The sequence below is a fragment of the Ruditapes philippinarum genome, unplaced genomic scaffold, assembly GCF_026571515.1.
Source record: "Ruditapes philippinarum isolate M1 unplaced genomic scaffold, ASM2657151v2 ctg5564_1_1_1_1, whole genome shotgun sequence".
Lineage (NCBI taxonomy): Eukaryota > Metazoa > Mollusca > Bivalvia > Venerida > Veneridae > Ruditapes > Ruditapes philippinarum.
The window spans coordinates 41,783-59,526 of record NW_026860417.1 but is presented as its reverse complement, the minus strand read 5'-3'; the positions used below and the strand labels follow the sequence as shown (position 1 = coordinate 59,526).

The following is a 17,744-nucleotide window of genomic DNA, read 5'->3' as shown; positions in this document are numbered from 1 at the left end:
GTAAGTATGCTATTATTTTGTAAATGCTTACTACTAAACACCAGGGGAATACTATTTGAAAGACGCTGCAAACACTAACCTATAAAACAATACAATGTGTTAACCCATCTTAAAGGTACCATACACAGCACTAGAAAGTCAAGGAAATAACACCATTTTCAATCTCATATTTCAAAATTTTCTCAGTCTACGGGAGGGGACACATCTCCCATACCCACCCCAATCACTTAAAATTACATCAATTATAATTTGATCACATAAAAAAGATGATGACCCCCACAAAATCTTCAAACACGCGCGATTTTCGTCTGTTGCATTGCTTTTCTTTTTGTCAATGTCTTCCACCCATATGTCAGCCTAACCCTACCCCCCCCCCCAGGTAACCCTGTTCTGTATCCGCCCCTGATATAGATGTGTAAATCATTTTGTCACGTAAATTTTTAGATAACTGTCATTTTTTCAGGATTCGACTGTCAGAAAACCCCAAATCTTTAAAAAATATATTTAATGCATTTTTAGTTTTCAGTTTAGCTAATTTTATCCTTTATCCAACTTGACTGAGATGCCAAACAGAATTTTTTTTAGTCACATAATATATTTAAATAATTTTTCAAACTCTTGTGAAGTTAAGATGGGTGGTGGAATAACACACATTTTGTCCGGTTCCTTGTAATACATGGAAATGCACTATTTGTCACTTTACAAAATCAATAAACATTGATGAGATTGGTATGATTAAAAATTACTTAAATTACGATTAATCATTTTCATAATTTTAAGTAAATTTACTATGTCATGGTACTAAAACGACCCGGTTGGATAATAAGTAGCTGGCAAATAACAACCGGTTACGTGTCAATCTGTTTGACACTTACCGCCTTGCCAAAATACCAATTGTGTAATATTATGTAATACATGGGTGATAAAATGTGATCTTTAACACCCTGTTGTTTTAATTATTTGAATTACTGATGAAAAGGTCACCTAATGATACCTTGAACAGAGGACTTTTGGTCGTTGAATTATAAGTCCTGCTTTTGTATATCTGTTATAAATATCAATTCACTTTTAAAGTACTAACCGCTTTAATTCATCCCAATATTTCTTTTTTCTGGGTGACATTACTTGAAATCACGCCTTTTTACCCATAACTTCATGAGCATTTTGTGAAAAATGGCTGTTTTCATTGAAAAGTCTATCGTTACAAGTTCAAATTGCTATAAAACTATAAAAACTGCTTCAATACTAATCAAACTTGGCACAAGTGTTGACTGGACCACTGCCTTTGCAACAACATGCTCAGGTTTAAATTTCCTGTTACCATGGCAACGAGGGGACATCTCAAAATTGCCAAAAAACACTATTTTCCGTTGATTTTTTCCCATCAAAATTGATTTCAAAGTGCGGCAACTTCTCAATGGGTTGAAATAGAGTCAAATGTTTTTCAGCATTGGTTACACGTTACCTTATGATCGATCTGGGGTCATTTTTTAGCCTCTCACAAGTCCAAAGTTTTCTTGGCGATTAGGGGGACTGCCACCCCTTCAAACCCCCCTGCACATCCCCCTTCTGGCAACCCCCTGATGTATCTTTTTGTTGGGGCCGCGCCGAAAAAGTGGTCACTTTTTGAAACAACATTTCTCAAACAAAAACAAGTGTTGGGGGCCTTAATAAGGTATTTTTCACCATTTGAGACAACAAAAAGGCGGGCGGGTGAAATAGGCGTTAAAAGGCCTGTATATCGCGTAATGGGTTAAAGACTTAAAGTGCGCTAAATGTATGCTATCGTTATTGCGCTTTTGCCCTACGCAGAATGCGCATGCGCGAAATTCAACATCTGTTGCTATGGGAAAATCGTAATGTAAAAAGGCCTATATGAAGATTTCTGTACGCCACGTGATGCTACATTGGATTTAATAGTGAAAGGAACAAGGTCGATAAACGGCATTAACCTTACGGTGACTAACATATCTCATTAAAGACCTACTTTCTATTGTCATGTCATTGTCATGGAACTTTATACGTTTCTATGGAAAAACTTGTAACTTATTAGAAATTAAAATATCCGTTGAAAACCTAAAGATAACATCAACCTCATTAAATTTAGATAAAGGAAGTACATACTATTCCTATTTTGCTGCAAATCATTGACATGTAATTTGTTTCAGCAGACCGATAGCATAATTACTAAATGTTCCCTAAAACTGCCAGGAATAATGTATACAAGAAAAAATCATGCTTGAATATTAAATTCAAAGCGTATTTTATCCTGTTAAAGTCACTGCTCTACATCAAGTATGTTTTCAGTCATTCAAATGAAATAAAAAACAAAACAAAAAACAAACAAACACAAAAACCTACAAAAATACAGGTAAGAAAAATATCTTTTGAACTGAAATACACTCTTACCCAACGTTATATAACCAAATTTCTGTGCAAATGATAATCGTACTATGCTTCATAATGATTTACACACTTATTGACTAAGAAAATACGCTTAAACGTGTCGTAATGAAGCACAAGATACACATTGACAGTAACAAAAGTTATCATAAGAACTCCAGGACATATTTTGAGTTATCACAAGAACTCCGTGACATTTGAAAAATCGGGTATAAATATATTAGCCTGGGCTTTATGTTTGCAACTCTGCATTATAATTAGGTAATTAAATAAAGCAACGAGGAAGATCACAAATGAAAATGTTAATATGTACGAATGAGCCAGTAATTTGAAAATTTTAAACAAAACTACCAGACTTTGTTAAGAAAGGCGATGAAAAATTGAATAAAATGTTTTTCTGAAACATAAAACAATTTTTAGGGCAAACTTAATTATCAAAGTTTAATTTAGCACCTCAAACTCCCCAATTTAAGGTAAAATGATCATTTTTCACTTAATTTCTTCAAGTATATAGAAAAGTTTTCCACAGTAATCCGCAAAATTTTCCAGAAACTCTGTGACAGTTATCATAAAACCTCCAAACAAGTTATCATAAGAACTCTATCCTTCGTGTAACAGTTCCTCCCCCGTGTTCATTGTCCCTTGTCATCAAGAGCTTTTATAATAAGTAGAGCCATTATGACTCTTGTTCAGTAACGTTTGTCTATTATGTCTAATATTTTCATAAACAGATAAATTGTTGGGTCAACATCTTTGCTAAACACTTATAAAGATCATCAAACATCGAAACTTTAATGATAAAGTTATTCATTTCCGCTTTTAGATACTTGTTCGTCAAAGTTCTCCAGATGTGAATATTCAGCAAACAATCGGCAAATTCAAAACATGTCCTCTTGATCTGGAAGAAGAGAGAAGGATCCAGAAAGAAATAGAAATGTGGAAGGACTATAAAAACGATGTTGACAGACTAAAACAGGAAATGACAGACGTGAAGAAAGACCTTGAAGACGTGAAAGAAAGTGGTACTGCTGTAAAGAGAGACCTTGAAGACATAAAGGAAAATGTAACTGATGTGAAGAAAGACCTTGAAGACGTAAAAGAAAGTGGTAATGCAGTGAAGAGAGGCCTTGAAGGCATAAAGGAAAATGTAACTGATGTAAAGAAGGACCTTGAAGACGTAAAAGAAAGTGGTAATGTAGTGAAGAGAGACCTTGAAGACATAAAGGAAAATGTAACTGATGTGAAGAAAGACCTTGAAGACGTAAAAGAAAATGATACTGCAGTGAAGAGAAACCTTGAAGACATAAAGGAAAATGTAACTGATGTGAAGAAAGAAGTTGATGAAATCAAAAGACGGCAAGAGGCAGGTTGGTTCTTTTAAGCATAAATATTTTATTGTTTATGAATTCTACAATAGAAAGGCTGAGAAAAGAATATACTAGAATACTAACAAATATTATGAAACTTTTTATGGATTAAAAGTGTTCCTGTCAACAGCAAAAATTCTATAAATCAATGTGATAACAATTAACTCATTTATTTTTTCGTAAATTGCTTTGACAAACTTCACAAATCTCCGCTTGTCGGTTTGATATCGTAGATAATTCCGTTTCCAGACCATTGCCATTGCCAGAAACGTCAACAATGTAACAGTGTTTAAGAAAAACGAAAATTGTTTCTTTCGAAGACTATAATCGATTCCTTCCACTTTGCGGTAGAAAATAAGTGTAAATCTACAATATTTCTAGGTTTTGAGTCACAAGCAACTACAAGAAAAACTGATTATGTGCCGCAGAAAATAATCTATTAATGTAACCGAAAATTCATAATATTTGTGTGTAATTTATCAAAAGATACATGCACATCAATCAATCCCGTGGATGATACGAGTGATAAATAACTATTTAATATTTTTAAAGATCATTCATCTTATTTTATATGGTTTAATATCATAAATATAATGCTTAAATGAAGATTTATCAATATTGTAAGTTCCAAAAAGCAATGTTTGTAAAGATATTACCGAATTTACATTTCATGTTTATAACAGGAGGTAATTAGAAATTTATTTTCTATAAAGTCTATGTCAATTTTTTCAATAAGAAATAAATGCATATATTTTAATGATTACATATAATGTGACAAGTATTTGCAGTACATATTTCTGGTTAAATTAACCCACGTATTAATCAGAAATAAAATGGCTATCGTTTGTACTCTTCGTCTCAACTTTTGTTAATTTTTGCTTCGAAATAGACTATAATCGGTTGTATATGATGGCAACAATATTTCTTTAAGTTGCGTAGTGACGGGAAGCGGAAACAAATTTTTCCAGAGCCGGAAGTAAACAGTTTTAAAAATCAGCTGTCAGTGTCGATAATTTGGATAAATCATTATACAAAATGTCATTTTAAACCGATTAAATGAAGGTCATACTGAGGATAGACTTGAAGGACAATTTATAAGTTAAATTACGAAGTCATGCTGGACCAATACGCAGCGGGAGATCCCTGGAAAGACAAACATGAGGCTGTATACTTTGTGATTGATCAGTAAATTTTATTTCGATCAACACACATGTGTGCGTTTTCGTGTTATTGTCAATAACAACATGAATTATTAAAGGTTTACAGACTGACAGGATATATCACCTTAGAGAATCCTCTTGCTGAACTTATCATTATGAAGAAGGCATGATAATGCATATAACTTTCTGTGTCACTGTCAGTTGTAGTCCAATTTATTAGACGTTACAGGCTTGTTAAAGTTTATGTCGGTTAAGCCTGACGTCTAATAGTTATTGCTCAAAAACGCATAGCATCATAAAAATTTTAAAAAATGTCCATTGTCTTGCCTTTCAAGCTTTATTCAATAGCTTATCTTCTTTTCTTTCAATTTCATGCTCAGTCATACACAAAAACTCTCAAACAATGTACTTATCAATTTAAAATAAAATATAAACATCAATCTATTTTTGTCTATCAGACATACTGGTTAAGCAAGGGGCTTTACAGATTGATTCCAAATTTTTGAACGGAAAAATATATTCGAACACACTGACGGTGCATGGGCAATTATTTCGTTAAAAAATATTCCGCTCAGTTAAACGCTTGCATTTGAATAAGCCAATCAGATTTCGCGCACTGTATGGCCGCCATTTGTTTATCGGCTGTAAAAGGAATTTTAATACGGGTCTGACTCTTTAAATACATGAGAGGATTTAATCATGATTTTTCGGATGTGACAGTTTAATTATTTTGACAAAAGGTATTTATTTTTTAGTTTTGTTCATAAATAGGTCAAAACTAATTTAAATACACGCCGTCTTAATTGTTTTTCGTTCCGCCTGATTTTCTGGCATCAAAGGTTGATAAAGGGCTTGTTTATTTCTAGCAACACTTAGAAATTGTATGGGCTGACTTATTACTTCCTAAAACTAAACCAATTTTAATAAATTCATGTTATAAACCTCCAAAACAATCTTATGTTGACTTTTTAAATATGTTTGAAACAGTTTTGTCTAAAATAAGATCGGACACTGAATGTTTTTTCTTGGGTGATCTAAATATTGATTGGTTGGACAAAACTTCTTCTGTATTTATGAAATATGAATGTGTTCTTAAAATCTTTAATTTAACACAGATTATAAAAGAACCTACTAGAATTACATTAAATACAAAAACGTTAATAGATCATATATTATGTAGTCATTCTGATAAGGTTTTTCAGTCAGGTACTTTACCTATTGGTCTTAGCGACCACCTGCCTGTATATTGTACAAGAAAATTACAAAAAGGCACTTTTAATAAACACAAAAATATTATTATTAGATCAATGAAAAACTACTCTGCTGAAATTTTTATACATAATCTTAAACTTTGTGACTGGTCGAGTATGTTTACGGCCAAATCTGTCGATGAGTCTTGGCTACTTTTTAAAGATATGTTTTTATCAGTTTTAAATGTAGTGGCTCCTGTAAAAGAAGTAAGACTTAAACAAAGGAGTGAACCTTGGTTAGACTCTAACATATTAGAATTAATTAATATGAGAGATTATTTTTTACAAGAATTTAGAAAACATAATCAGAAAGATATGTATAATAAATACTGTCTTTATAGAAATTTAATACAGAGACATATAAAAAAAGCTAAGTCTGGATACATCTCACATCAATTACAAGAAAATAAATATAATCCAAAGAAATTGTGGTCTCAATTAAAAGACCTTGGTTACAGTAAAAAAACCAAATCTTCACCAAATATTGTACTTAACATAGATGATGAAAATTGTTTTGAACCAACAAAAATTGCTTGTCATTTTAATCAGTTTTTTACTACTGTTGCTTCTGTTTTGGTGGATAAATTGCCAAATCCATTTAACCTTTTTTCTGTAGAATCAGACATCTTTAAAGAATTCTATAAGAACAGAAATCCAGATGGAAATAAATTTCAATTACATACTGTTAGTGAAGAATATATATATAAAGAGCTTTGTAAATTAAATTGTTCTAAAAGCACAGGATTAGATGAAATTCCAGCAAAATTTCTTAAAGATGCTGCACCATTTTTAAAGATACATATTACCTTTTTAGTGAATAATTCTATTACATCTAAATCAGTTCCAAATGAACTGAAATGTGCTAAAGTCAAACCATTATTCAAAAAGAATAACAGATCTGATGTTTCCAACTATAGACCTGTCAGTATTTTATCTATTGTTTCAAAAATCTTAGAAAGAACTGTATATAATCAGTTAGAAATTTTTTTAGTTAAGCAGGGACTATTATATGAATTACAAAGTGGTTTTAGATGTAATTATTCTACTGACTCCTGCCTAATCCATCTCACTGACCATGTAAAAAGTCAAACTTCCAAAGGACTGCTCACCGGTATGATTATGTTAGATTTACAAAAGGCGTTTGACACTGTGACCATGACATCTTGTGTAGAAAGTTACAAAAAATGGGTGTGGAGTCAGTAGAATGGTTTCAATCTTATTTAACTGGTCGTAGTCAAATTGTAAATGTAAATAATACTATGTCCGAAGCTATGAATATTACATGTGGTGTTCCTCAGGGAAGTATATTGGGTCCTCTATTGTTTCTATGTTATGTCAATGATATGAGTATTAGTATTAGCAAAAAATGTAAGCTTATTCTTTATGCAGATGATAGTGCAATTTTATATTCACATAAAGATCCAGATGTTATTTGTAATGTTTTGGGTAAGGAACTAGAAAATTGTAGTAAATGGCTTGTTGATAATAAGCTATCATTACATCTTGGTAAAACAGAATGTATTGTTTTTAGTTCTAAGAGGAAATTGTCAAAACTAGAGCAGTTTAAAATACACTGTAATAATCACACCATACAATCTCAGCCATCAGTAAAGTATCTCGGTTCTATCTTGGATAATGATCTCTCAGCCACTTCTATTGTTGATAATATAGTACAAAAAGTAAACTCTCGATTAAAATTTTTGTACAGACAAGGCAACAGTTTAAATATGGAGCTATGAAAACTATTATGTAACTCTTTAATACAGTGTCACTTCGATTATGCCAGCTCATCTTGGTATAGTGGCCTTACTAAACAACTTAAACATAAACTTCAAGTAGCACAAAACAAAGTTGTTCGTTATATTCATGGTTATTCCTCTAGAAAATCATTGAAAGTTATTGATTTTAGCAGTATTGGGTGGCTTAATATAGAAAAAAGAGTCATGCAGTTAAGACTTAATCATGTACACAAAATATTTAATAAAAAGTGTCCATCTTATATGTATGATAACTTTTCTTTAAAGTCTGATGTTCATTGTTATAATAGTAGAAACAGTGTCGGGAACTTTCATATACCCCATGTTAATAGTTTTACAAAAAGTACATTTTTTTACCAGGGTATTAGGGATTGGAACATGCTCCCACTTGATATTAAAAAGGAAAGTAACTTTTTTAACTTTAAAAAGAAAGTAAAAGCTGAACTAAGCAAAAATATGAAAACATTTGAACAAGCTGATTTTATTTTTTATTAGTTTTAGAGATAATTGTTTTAATCAATATAGTATGTTTTATATGTATCTTGTGATTGGTTTTTGTGATATATATAAATAGATATCTTTCATTTGGTGTGTTAACTAGTCATATTCATAGTATTATTCCTGCAAATATGTGATATATGTAATTAACATAATGTGCAATAGAAATTAATATTATTTGATCTTAGAAATTTAACATCAGTCCAGTATATCATCTCTAAGTATGGACCTGAATGCCAGTTCTCAAGAAAATATATTCTTTACCATCAAAGGACCCCATTGGAAATAAGTTCTCTATTTTATATTGAACTTTCATGGGTTATCCTGTGTTGTATATATTGTCTTGAAGTCAACAAGATCTTTGATTTAATTATGAATGTAAAGTTATTATTTTTCAACTAATTACTGTGTTAAAAACAATGTGATAGATATAACTGTGATAAATTGTCTTAATTTGTTTTTTTGTAATATGACATATATATATATACACAAATAAATCAATCAATCAAAAAAAAGCAGGGAAGAATAAACAATGTCATCTTCTGATGAAAATTAAACTGATTTTACTTAGTTCTTAAAGAAAGTTACAAGCTTTATGATCATGAATTCACACACAAGTATATATCATAAAGTTATTTTATCAACCTTTTAACTTTCAACTTGTAAAATGTCCCCAAATAGCCTAATTGTTTTGCCAATAAAGGTCTTTTTCAAATTAACTAAATTTAGGCTCATATATTTTATAAACACACTGACACATTCTTCAGAATTTAACTGAACAACAGGATATTTGTTCTCACTTATGAATTATTGAAAAGAGTGTTTTACTTTTCTAAGGATAGGAAGCTGCCTTAGGTCTGATTTAATGTGACACACTATAGTACTGAATGGGAAAAAGGCAATTCTTAACATAATTTTTTTCATTCTATATGTACTCAAACAGAAATACATTTTGTTTTTACAATTTCATGTCCATTTCTTTTATTATTATTATTTTGAATTAAACTGCTTTGACTCTAAAAATACTCTTTATATAATGTAAACAATGAAAGTAAACATTTATGATTGAACTCAGATGAATGAAAGCATTATTAAGCATTGCTACTCTTGATATTTCTTAGAGGGGAAGGAGGGGGAAGGAGGGGGTTAATAAATAAGCAATAAATAGAGGGAGAGAAAGAGAGATTTAGACCATTATTCCATTGTTAAATGAGGATGTATGTTATTAATTAAATAATTTATTCAGACTTTCAATGTAGATGAGAATATTTTACAAAATAATAATAATTGAACAATAGATAGAACTCTAAAAACATATTTGGACACTTTTTAATTTTCAACCAGTTAAAGACTATGCACTTAGTAACAGAAAGAGCATCGAAACACGAGGCTATCTGATTTATACGAAGGGGCGTAGCCCCCGAGTATTAATCAATTGCCGAGTGTTTTGATGTTCTTTCTATTACTAAGTGCATAGTCAAACATAAAAACACGTTCCCTGTTGTCACAATATGAAACCCCGGAGAAAAATAACCAATGATAGATCATCTGAATATGATATTTCTGTCGCTTTCCCTTTCTCTAACGTCACAATATGTAAACCCCAGCAAAAATGAGCCAATCAATGGGCATGCTCTAGAGTGCGAGTAACTAATACCTGTACTCCAGTTACCGCACTGTGCATGTATATATATACGATTTAACTCTGACACATTTTCAACAGAAAGGTCCCCAAACTATGATACAATTATATATTGTATCATAGTTTGGAGACCTTTCTGTTGAAAATGTGTCAGGGTTAAATCGTATACATATACATGCACAGTGCGTTAACTGGAGTGCGGGTATTAGTTACCCGCACTCCAGAGCATGCCCATTGATTGGCTCATTTTTGCTGGGGTTTACATATTGTGACGGCAGTGGAAGTGAAATCGACAGAAATGTCATATTTAGATGCTCGTTCATTGGTTCATTTTTGCCGGGGTTTCATATTGTAACAACAGGGAACGTGTTTTTATGTTTGACTATGATACAAAAGAGAAAGAACACCAAACACTCGGTAATCTGATTAATACTCGGGGGGCTACGCCCCCTCGTACAAATCAGATAACCTCGTGTTTCGGTGCTCGTTCTATTACCAATAATATGGTAAAATATCAGTAAAGCTCTTCTATCATAAAACATAGCTTTGTTAAATTGGTAAATGCAACAAGATTTCCAAAAGGTGACTGATCAATATGGTATTTAGTTACTGAAAGAGAAGTTTCATATATTATATAGTGAAACTACAGAGAGATGGGGCACAAATCGTTTAAAAATTACATCTGCTGTTAAACAAAATATTTTGGGTTCGAACGTTTCAGGTACGAATCTGATAGAAAATATATGCGTCAATACTTCTGCATCGTGTGGTTCTTGTATGAAATTAGTTACATTCTAACCATTTTTTGTCCCAGTTAACGGATGATTTTGATTTATAACATTATGTCAACGAATATTTGCTCATTTGCAGTGCATTTTAATTGTAAACAAAGCCCATAGCAACCATGCGGTTTCCCTAGTTACCGACAAGAACCGTCAGGAACCGACAATAACCTGAAGACGTAAAAATGGAAAAATACGAATTAATTTCACTACTTCATCATTTAATAATCACAATTCCTAATATTTTTACATGAAAAACATAATAAATTGAACCATGTTTATAGGCAAATATCTATACAGTACCGACAATATTCGTGGTATACTTTATTTAAATTTAATTCCCTTGACACCAGTTCCGAGGTCATAAACAAGTTCTTCCTACGTAAAAGTTGTATTTTGTACAATTGTTTAATGATGATATGTAATTAGTGCGATGACAATCAACATCTTAATAATTAGTGTGGTGACAATCAACATCTTAATTAATTAAAAATTTGAACCGATTTTGACTCTACTATCAAAATTTTCGATTGTAATAAAGATGGAAGCGTAAACCATGTGTCAATTCTGACATTTTTTCGCGAAAATACCATAACCGGATATAGAATGTATAGCATGTCGGGTTTAGTATTAACCATTTTGGTTTGTTAACCTTTTGGTTATCTCGGTTTATACAAGTGACTAACCAGATTGGTTAGTTAACCAAAGTTGGTTAAATCTAACCCATGGTTAGCGTTTAACCCAAGGTTAATTCAACCAACGTTTATACAATTGGGTGCATATATATAACTCCATTGTAATCAAGTCACCTACGGTCCTTGACGAGAATATATCAGTTGGTCATCACCACGTGGTCATTAATTCTTGTCCAAATTATTGTCTAATTAAAAACGTAATTTTAAATATATAATGAACAGGGATATAAAATTGTAATAAATTTCCTTTATGATTAAATAATATTAATTTACATTCAAGACTTTATTAAGAAGATAAACTAGTCTACCTCTTCTATGGTAAGCCTTAAAAAAGGTTAAGTTATAAGATAAGAATATAATCTTAACTTAAATCCTCCAGCGAATAAATCTAATATTACACTGGTTTATTAAATGCTTTTCAGAGGACAGTGAAATTATATTTTATGATTTCACAGTGAAATTATAAAATGTTATTTTCACAGAAGCAGGACAGTATCTGAACGCAAGTGAAAATAATAATGTTAAAATAAGTGGAAATACATGTATATGGTCAGGAATACTCGCCATCGTTAGTAAAGTATGCTTGATAACGAGAAGCTAACAAAAGGCTGCATATTTCACTGTTATATTGTAACACATAATCCGTTCAATTTTACAGAATTATTTTTCAACAAGAACAATGTGTCACATGTGTTGATGACGTCATTAATGACAATTTCTACATAACTCGATTAAATCCAGAACATATTCCAGAACATATTCTTCCCTTCTTACATTTGAATCATTTCTAACTTAATCACAGACACTTGGGGTTTGGAGCTCAAAACGCCTTTAAAATCCAAATAAAATGCATATTTGTCAATCCCAGCACATGTACTGATCATATATATAAAAAAACTTAATATAAGCCGTTTTGAAAAAAAATCATATTTCATCATCTATAATAATACACAAGATAAAAATGTTCGCTGGAAAAAATCCGAACCCCTACCGTCATAATCACCATGTATTTTATTCCACTTCCAATATTTTCACATAATCCTTTGGTCCATCGACACAGAAGATATAATTCTTCACGATGATGGTCAATTTTAAACTTCAACGGTAATATAAACAACGCAACATCCGAAATAAACATCAAGATTATCGCCGTTTTCTTCCATTTACAAAATCTTTCGATAAATTCAATGGACCAGTCGGCTATGAACGAAGCTATCCGATTTTGTGGCCCCAGCTTTGCCGTGTGCAAAATGCGCAGCGCTTTTAAGTTTGAGAACCACATAATCGGATGGCTTCGTTCATAGCCGACTGGCACGTTTGAAATATGATGTTGAAATATGATTTTTTTTCAAAACGGCTTATAAGTTTTTTTTTGATATATATGATCAATACATGTGCTGGGATTGACAAATATGCATTTTATTTGGATTTTAAAGGCTTTTTGAGCTCCAAACCCCAAGTGTCTGTGAACTTAATAAGGAAGTAATTTAGTATTGGCATTTCCTAAAATGTGAGGAATCGACGTTCAGTTGAGCTAAAGCTAATGTTTCTTCTTTTAAAAGACATAGTCCGTTTAACATACAATTTGTTTTGATATCAGTTGACCATTATTTCTTTTTTTCGGATCGCACAGAAACGTATTTATGGCGTATTTAAGGACATGTAGATGTCTAAACTCATCCTTGACCTCGATCACATGGCATCATGTATTATTTATAGTGTACTTGGAAAATAAAAGTGGAGCTGAAATCTACAGAAGCCAAATGTGCAGCCATTTCCATTTTATGCTGAAAGTTTAACTTAAATATATTCATGCTACGAAACAAAATCTCTTTTAAATGAAATTTTAGTAAACTAAGCAACATTATAATATTTTCAAGTTTACGCTAAACTCTGAAACGTGTATAAAATTGATTTAGAGGACAAAACGATGGATAAAGCAAAATAAACTGCGTCGTATCCACAAAACGTTTTAAACAATTCTGGTCCGAATTGTAAGTTCACTATAACTTTTGTTTTGCCAAATAGTTCTGCTAGCTATTTATACCAAACATTGTGAAGTGTGTAATAAATATTTTTGGTTTTCAATTATTACCAACACAAAGAATAATTAACAAACAAATATATACCCTTTTCATTCAAAGTTGGCGGCGTTTGTTTACGACGCAGTAAATTTTGTGTACGAAGCATATTGAGGCTATACTCTGCAGAGATTACATTGTTTAACTTCATTTCTCTCTTTTGCATGCAACGGAACACAATATTCTTTGTTGTTCCTTTTAATTTTGCCTAATCTTCAAGTAATACACTCGGAAAAAGTGAGATAACCAATCATTCATGTGTATTTGACTTAACATAAATGTAAAGGATAGTTCTTACCATAATAAAATAAAATGTAAAGGCTAGTTCTTAAATGAAATGTACAGAATAGTTATTTAACTTTTTAGTTAAATTGCTGAGATATTTAAATTCTGTTTAACAGTACTTTCCCCAACAACGAAAAATTACTCTGCATTTCAGATCTCAGTTTATTTTACATACGAACTTACTTCAGCTTATTTTATTCAAAACCTGAGTTGTAATTTTTATCAAAATAGAGAGAAAATAATACCAGGTGTTTACTGTTATCATACCCAACACTTTAATGGTTACTGTTTTCATACATCACACTTTTATTGTCACTGTTATCATACACCACACCTTTATTGTCTCTGTTATCATACAGCATACTTTTATGATTACTGTTATCATACACCATACTTTTATGAATACTGTTATCATTCATCACACTTTTATGGTTACTGTTATCATATAACATACTTTTATGGTACCTGTTACCATACAACACACTTTTATGGTAACATAAACTGTTATAATACAGCACATTTGTATGGGCAATGTAATCATACAGGACATTTTTATGGTCAATGTAATCATGCAGAACATTTTTAAGGTAAATGTTATCACGGAACAAACTTTTATGGTAACGTTAACTGTCATCATACAGCACACTTTTATGGTAACCGTTATCATACTGTACATTTATGGCCACTGTCATCGTACAGCACACTTTTATGGTTAATGTTATCACGCATCACACTTTTATGGTTGCTGTTATCACGCATCACTTTTTAATGGTAACGTTAGCTGTCATCATACAGCAAACTTATGGTAACCGTTATCATACAGCACATTTATGGTCACTGATATCGTACAGCACACTTTTATTGTTACTGTTATCATTCATCACTCTTTTATGGTCACTGTCATCATACAGCATTGTAGTTCTTAACGGCATTTCTTCTTATTTTATAGCCGATATTCGGTCATATTACCAATTGAAAAAAATATAAGTCATTTAGTAAACAGTATTATGTCATGCTTTGTTTTCTAATGTTCAACAAACATCGCTAAAATACCCAATTCCATTGGGTGATGTTCCCAAAATCCTGAAAAAAACGGCTCTTTTAAACAGCACGCATTCCATTACAACGGTTAAATTCTTGGATAGATAGTGTGTATCATAATTCTTAGAACTGATTTGATAAAAGTTTTTATTTTTTAATTATTCTTCAGATGAAACAAGGCAGGATAGACAGAAGAATGGAAACATTTTTCAGAGGTTTTTAGAAAGGCTTTCAGAGAGGAGACGTTATAACCGGATGAAAACAAGTAAGATTTTACTTAAAATACGCTATGCATGTGGTTTTCCAGTATTTGGATAAGTCAAACCTTTGTTAGTGACAACCTCCTATTTAAGACCACACTGTAAATAAAGACCACTTTTGACAAACCTTTATTGAAAAAGTACATTCCGAATAAAGACCTTTTGTCTATAAAGACCATGCACGTTCTCTTTTTGGATGGTGCTTATTTACCAGTTTGACAGTACTGTGTTATAAGCTTGACTGTTCACGGAGAAAAACAATCGAGCTATTGTTTACCTTTTCCGTTCCCGTCCGATACAATATTTTGTTGTTATCATTTTGTTGGAGTTTTACTTACTACAATATTCATCCTTCGAAAACTAAGAAAATTTCGAGCGTGACTCTCTGTCTTCTTGTTTTTTATGTAGACACGATTTCTTCACCTGCAGAATAATAATTACTGGAGATTTGAAATTATTTTACTAGAATGTAACTTTATGTACAGATTGCTTATGTTACATTTTTGTTGTTGCAAAGTTGAGGTGAATTAGCTATATTTTTCAAAATATCAACCATATAAATGGCGAATGACCAATAATAATAATAATAATAGTAATGATGATAATAATTATAATAATACTAATAATAATAATAAGTGTCTTTTCGATTAATGTCTTGCAAAAACAGAAGGACAATCGAAAATCTGCGAAAAATATGTAAGGAATATATTGACCTAACGGAGTAAACACTAAGGACTAAAGCGGCAGACAAAAACCAACGACACGACGGGCATCGATCAATGCCGTTACGTCACTTCATTTTTGGTTTGTTACTGCCCAAAATATATAAAGAATAAGCTGACAGAGCATGATATTTGTCAACGGTTTGGGGCTTAGGTGGCCAAGTGGGTTAAGGTCGATGGCATCATCGCTGTTCGTTCGGATCCCGCGAGCAACTTTAGGCACTTTTTTGTGAAAAAGCTATCAAGCAAGCTTCCGTAACAATTGTGGTTGTGTGTTTGAACATTCGTTGCCCATTAGAAATGCTTCGTATTAATAACCTTGAAAATGTGTACGGTAACTAAACAACACATTGCAAAGCGTATGCGCTTATACTAACTTCCACTGTATTGAAAAAGTGTTAGTCCGTAAGTATGTGTTCGACAAACAGTAATAGAGAATACAGTACTGAATCATATTTGTCACTAAACCTAATATGTGTGAAGGCTACTATTTCTTGAATTCATACAACTTAATACTAGATTTACAGGATAAAACATGTTCTATCTTTTAATATTTATTGTACAGACCTCCCACGATGACAGGTGACATATTTCCCAATTATCCCCTGATAATGTGTTTAATGAATGAAATTCCAGAACAATTAGGGCTAAAAGGTAAACAAAGTAGTAAGATGGGGTAAAAATGATGTTGAAAAACTCTTCAGCAGACCCAAAGTTGTGGTATGTTCGAATCCCAAATTATTCAGAAAATGATTATGTCACGGTATTGAACTGTTGTCTAATCAGGGGAGGTAGTTTGTAGGCGGCCGAATAGCTAAGTCAGTAGAGCCCCAAGACGGTATTACGTGGGTCCCAGGTTCGAGTCTCGGTCGGGCTGCACATTAATCTAGCCCTGTGACAATTATATAGACTTTAAAAAAATGGAGGTGTTTCAATCATTACAAAATGACCCTGTTACAGTAAGGTAATCAAAAGTACCATTTAAAAAAAATGATACTAGTTCGTGGACAGAAATATGTGACATAATTATGTGCTCGTTTACATATATATGAATAAGTAAGTAAAAGTAAGTAAAAGTAAGTAAGTAAGTAGCGAAAATTACGTAACGTTACGTAAGTAACGTAACGTAAGTACATAACGTAAGTAGTGTAACGTAAGTAACGTAACATAAGTAACGTAACGTACGCAAGTAAGTAAGCAAGTAAGCAAGCAAGTAAGTAAGTAAGTAAGTAATTATGCAAGTAAGACAATGAGTATGTATGTAAGTGAGTAAGAATATAAATAATAAGAAAGTAATCATCGGTCAGCCAGTCAAAAAAAAAAAAAACATAAAAAAAAATATTAAAAAGATCACCAAGGAAGGGCGGCATTAATTGAACGCATCCCAAACAACACGGGACCACCTGCATATTGTAAAATAAACCTGCAATATGTCATGTTTATCTTTCGTGTCCATAAATTATGAAATAAAACAAATTTGTGTGTCGTATTTGTATATGATAAAAATAAACATGGGTAATGAACCTTAAATGTCATAACACTAGAAACACTAACAGGTAGCATATATGAAGATTGTGATGGTGTACATAAATTTGTTACCCACTGGTCCCTACCAGGGCTCTTGTCTCCGCTCCTCCCAGCCTCCGAGAAATCGTGCAAACTATATTTTAGCCTAGCTACGCCCCTGAAAGTTGAGGCCTTATGAAATCATGTTTTCCTTCATTACCGGAACCGATAAATTGATGTAATAAAAGTACCTTTTCGTGACAATGTATTATTTTCAGTTCTTAAAATATTACAT

At 32.0% G+C, this 17,744-nt stretch overlaps 2 protein-coding genes across 2 annotated transcripts in view; both read left to right on the top strand.

Moving 5' to 3' along the window:
- Nucleotides 1-3,226: 3,226 nt before the first annotated feature.
- Nucleotides 3,227-17,744, top strand: part of LOC132759962 (uncharacterized) — a gene marked incomplete at its 5' end in the record, with an annotated part of 28,445 nt that continues 13,927 nt past the window's right edge. The window contains 2 exons of the mRNA XM_060751837.1: nucleotides 3,227-3,770; nucleotides 15,131-15,226. Coding sequence (XP_060607820.1) covers nucleotides 3,227-3,770; nucleotides 15,131-15,226 — 640 coding nt within the window. The remainder of the gene's footprint in view (nucleotides 3,771-15,130; nucleotides 15,227-17,744) is intronic.
- Nucleotides 5,871-7,383, top strand: LOC132759963 (uncharacterized; the record flags this gene model as incomplete). Its single annotated transcript, XM_060751838.1, is given in 1 exon segment — nucleotides 5,871-7,383. A coding segment is annotated over 1 exon segment (1,513 nt), but the record flags the coding sequence as incomplete, so codon positions are not given.